Source organism: Meleagris gallopavo, unplaced genomic scaffold (assembly GCF_000146605.3).
Source record: "Meleagris gallopavo isolate NT-WF06-2002-E0010 breed Aviagen turkey brand Nicholas breeding stock unplaced genomic scaffold, Turkey_5.1 ChrUn_random_7180001954503, whole genome shotgun sequence".
Lineage (NCBI taxonomy): Eukaryota > Metazoa > Chordata > Aves > Galliformes > Phasianidae > Meleagris > Meleagris gallopavo.
Window position 1 is genome coordinate 5,802 of NW_011215447.1, and position 4,162 is coordinate 9,963.

The 4,162-nt window shown below is 64.8% G+C and overlaps 1 protein-coding gene across 3 annotated transcripts; it reads right to left on the reverse strand.

Moving 5' to 3' along the window:
* Positions 1-118: 118 nt before the first annotated feature.
* Positions 119-4,156, reverse strand: SPEF1 (sperm flagellar 1). Of its 3 annotated transcripts, none has more exons than XM_010728119.3 (7): positions 3,668-4,156; positions 2,738-2,849; positions 2,472-2,628; positions 1,757-1,811; positions 1,215-1,275; positions 922-1,036; positions 119-466 (listed from the first exon to the last, which is right to left on the reverse strand). In XM_010728119.3, the coding sequence occupies exons 1-7, from the start codon at positions 3,798-3,800 to the stop codon at positions 359-361; spliced, it is 741 nt and encodes a 246-aa protein (XP_010726421.1). In that variant the 5' UTR covers positions 3,801-4,156; the 3' UTR covers positions 119-358. The 3 variants fall into 3 exon arrangements, with proteins under 3 accessions (XP_010726421.1, XP_019467244.1, XP_019467243.1); XM_019611699.2 differs by having other exon boundaries at positions 2,499-2,646; XM_019611698.2 differs by having other exon boundaries at positions 2,472-2,646.
* Between the last annotated feature and the right edge of the window lie 6 nt (positions 4,157-4,162).

Sequence of the window (4,162 nt, forward strand, 5' to 3'; positions counted from 1 at the left end):
GGCCCCGGCCCTGAGCGCTGCAGGGAGGCCGCGGGGCTGCGAAAGCGCGCGGCGATGTGCGGAACGCCTCCGAGCTTCGCCCCGAGCCCCCGCTGCCCCACATCGACACAAGGCGGGATGAAGGTTGTTTACCCCACAGGGCCGCGTGTTCCACTGCCAGAGCCGGGCACGCGGGCTGGGATTTCCTCGGAGATTATAAACGACAGCTCGGGGAGGGGATTACGGAGCGGCCCTGCAGGGCGCCGTGCCGCCTCTGTGCTCCTCACGGGGGGGCTGACAGAGAGCTGACGGGGGCGGCCGGGAGGCGCTGAACGCGCAGCTCCACGTCAGGATGGAGGGTGACAAAGCCGGGCCGTGCTCACTGCTGCTGGTGCCGGGCTTGCTGCAGGCAGCGGCTCAGGTCGTCGATCCTCATGTCCTTGAGGCGCAGCAGCTGCTCCAGCCTTCGCACCTTCATCTGTAGGATCTGAGTGGGGCGCAGCCCTCAGCTGGGCCCGCACTGAGCCCCGGCTGTGCGCCCTCTCCCGCAGGAGAAGCCCCCGACCCGCAGGCAGCCATCAGGTTTGGGGCCTCGATTCCTGCTCCCACACCCAGCGGGGCGTCCCCAGAACGCGGCTTGCCTGGAAGGATGGGAATCGGGAGCAGCTGGGGACCAGGGATTCACACAAGTGATGTGGGCACGTGTCAGGGATCCAGGGCACGGCCGGGAGGAAGGGATTGAAAGGGAAAGCTGCTCTCCCAGCCGGGAGCAAGACACGGGCCATCTGGACACCAGCGAGGCCACCTCCAGCCTGGCACGTGCCCAGGGCTGCCACCAGAAGGGCGACCTGGGAGGCTGACGGCACTGAGCGAACATCGCTGTGGGTGCCCAGCATTGCTGTGGGGGTGGTGGGAGGCACAGGGAGCTGCCACGGGGCTCACCTGGACCGTCTCCTGCGCCAGGAGCAGCGCCTGCTCCCTCTCTGCCAGCTGCAGGCGGATGGCAGCGGTGTCACCCCCTGCAGCAGGGGCACAGTGCTGGCGGCTCTCGTTCCCCCTGGGCAGGAAACAAAACACCGGGACGGTGACCAACCCCTCGTGCAGCGTGATGGTGGCCCACGGAGCAACCCCTTGTGCAGCTCCTGGGCACACCCAGCTCCTCTGCATCCCCGTGCCAGGGGCTGTCCCTCTGCAGAGACTCCCAGGAACGGCACAGCAGCACCAGCAGCACTCACCCAACCGCCGTGGGGGTCTCCTGCGTGCAGCCCCCTCCTGTGCTCCTCGCCTTCGAGCAGCCTGTCAAGCACAGCAGTTACAATAGAACAGTTTGGAAGAGACCTCCCAACATCTCAGAGTCCCCGAGCACTTCAGGGGTGGCCAAAAGTTACGGAGGGCGTTGTCCAAATGCTCTGTCTGTGCACCATGGCGGACCTGGGGCACCAATCACCTCTCTGGGAAGCCAGTCCAACCACTGGACCACAATGAATACGTTTTCCTAATGTCCCATGTGAAGCTCCTGGATGCAGCTTTATGTCATCGCCTCACACTATCATCAGCTCCCACACATCAGCACCTCCCTCCATTAGCACAACTTACATCTCCCTCAATTAGCACCCGCCCCACCCCAGTAGCTCTGCCCCACGGCAGCCCCAGGCTCTGATAGCAGCACTCGCTGGGCAGGAGAGCTGCCCCAGCACAAGCCAGGGCTTGCAGCACTCCTCCCAGGGGTACAGCAGGGAGACAGTTTGGGTTGTGAGCATCCCAAGGTGCCACGTACCGGCCTTGCCTGTCTCCAGGTAGCTGATCTCCTGTGCTGCCTGCAGGCCCAGCTCCTGCAGAGAGGAGAACCCACATCGTACCTGGCTCCTCACTCCCCGGGTGAACCTGCAAGCAGCCCCTATGCAAGGAGGCAGCCCTGATGCTGGAGAAGGGAGAACAGGGGAGCGCAGCCCTCCTGGAGCAGAGTGGGGTGCCAGTGGGGTGTGGGAGGTTTGTTCCCACGGCAGTGGCTCAGAGCAGGAGGTTCCCAGAGCAGCACGGTGTTGATTACCGCCTGGAGGCAGGGCTGGGATCAATCTGCCTGAATTCCTGCACGGCCACAGCCCTCCCCGTGGTGAATTCCTGCTCTGACCCCAGCCTGCTCCAAGCTTGCACGGTCAGTGTCCTCATCTCACACTGCAGGGACCAGGACCCTCTTGGGCTGAAGATTTGGCTGGGGCAGGGGAAGAAGCTGTCCTGGAGCTGTGCGTCCAACCAGCTTTTCTGCTCCCCTTGAGGAGAATCACAGCGAGGAAGATGATGGAGTCAGCACCCCTTTGCCCTCCCCCACCCCAGCTAATGGCAGCGCCTCCAGGCCTGCCCAGGCCAATTCATGGCTGCAGAGTGAACGGGGACGTGATAGTTCCCATAGCAACGCTCGGCTGCCATCTGCAGCACTGAGTCGTGCCAGCCCCGCTCCCCACAGGATCCTGCTCCAGCTCTGCCCTGCTGACCTGACCCGGGCCAGGCACTGCCTTGACCTGCTTCTGCTTCTCCTCGATCTTCTGCCGCAGCAGCAGCAGCACCTGCTCTACCACGCCTGGCCGGCACTGCACGATCTGCCGGATCACCTCATTGGGGACGGAGAAGTTCAGCTTGCTCAAAACCTTCCTAGAAAATAACCCAGATCTGCATCCCAGAGGGCACAAAGGCAGGGTTCCTGCTGCCCATCGCCTGCTGCTGCCCAGCTCCGCTCCGACAGTGCTGTCCATCCCGGTACCTGTTGAGGTGGCCCCAGTTGGCCAACTTCTGCGGCGTGGAGCTGGCGGGCACGAAGCTGTGCAGCTGCACCATGGCAGGGAAGAAGAACTTCACCACCTCGGCCACCATCACTGGGGAGGAGAGGAGAAGCCGCTGGGGCACCAGGACTTGCGACACTCAAGGGCTGGCCCTGCACCCACAGCCCAGGCTTCCCCCAGGGCCCAGGCTTCACTCCAAGGCCACAGCCTGGCCCCAAACCTGGACTCCTCCTGAAGCCCAGCCCTGACCCCCACGCCTGGGCTTGACCCCAAGGCCTGGACTCCCCCAAAGCCCAGCTCTGGGCCCAACTCTGAGGCCTGGACTCCCTTTGAAGCCCAGCATTACCCCCAAGGCTTGCTCCTGAGGCCTGGGCCTACCTTGAATCCTGAGCCTAGCAATGAGGCCTGGATTCCCCAAGGCCCAGCCCTGACCCCCAGGCCTGCACTCCCCCTGAGGCCTGGGCCTGACCCCAGGGCCTGGACACCCACCAAACTCCAGTCCTGGGCTGACTCCAAGGCCTGGTCCCTCCAAGAGGCTGGGATTCCTCCTGAGGCCCAGCACTACCCCCAAGATTACCCTGAGGCCTGGACCTGGCTCAAACCACAAGCCTGGCAATGAGGCTGGGCCTGACCCCGAGGCCTGGACTCCCCAGGGCCCAGCCCTGACCCTGGGACCCAGACTGTCCTTTAGGACTGGGCTCCTCCTGAGGCCTGGACACCCCTTGAAGCCCAACCCTGACCCCCAGGCCTAGGCCTGACCCTGAGGCCTGCACTCCTCCTGAGGCCTTGGCCTGACCCCGACTCCAAGGCCTGGGCTCCTCCTTAGGCCTCGTTCTGACAACAAGGCCTGGACCCCCCCCCGAGGCCCAGCCCTGCCCCGGAGGCCCACGCCTCCCCCCAGCCCCGCACACCCCCATCGCTGAAGTCCCGGGCGATGTTCCTGCGCGGCCGGGACAGCGGCACAGCGTCCACCCAGCGGTACAGCGCCCGCAGGCTGCTCTCACTGGCCGTAGCGGCCACACCGCCGCCTGCAGCAGCGGCCATGGCGCCCACCCCTCTACCATGGCAACGGGCCCGCAGGGCAGGCTGGGAGCACGACGCTGGGTTGCCTGGTAATGGGTGGCCTGGGGGGGGCGAGAGGGGCCTGGAGATATTGCAGGCTTAGCGGGGAGAATGTGAGCAATGGGGACCGAGGGGCCTTGAGTGATGGAGGGGGAATCTGGAGGAAGCTGAAGTAATTTGGGGCTGGGGGTGCAGCACCTGGGGAGGGAGGTGTGTGTGTGGGACACCAAGGACTTCCGACCTCCCACCCCTAGGCCCTCATTAATTAGAGTAATCGTTATGGCAGCCCTCCTGTGTGGTCATTAAAGCGAGCCAGCCCACTCCAGCCCCCTAGAGGTGGGGGT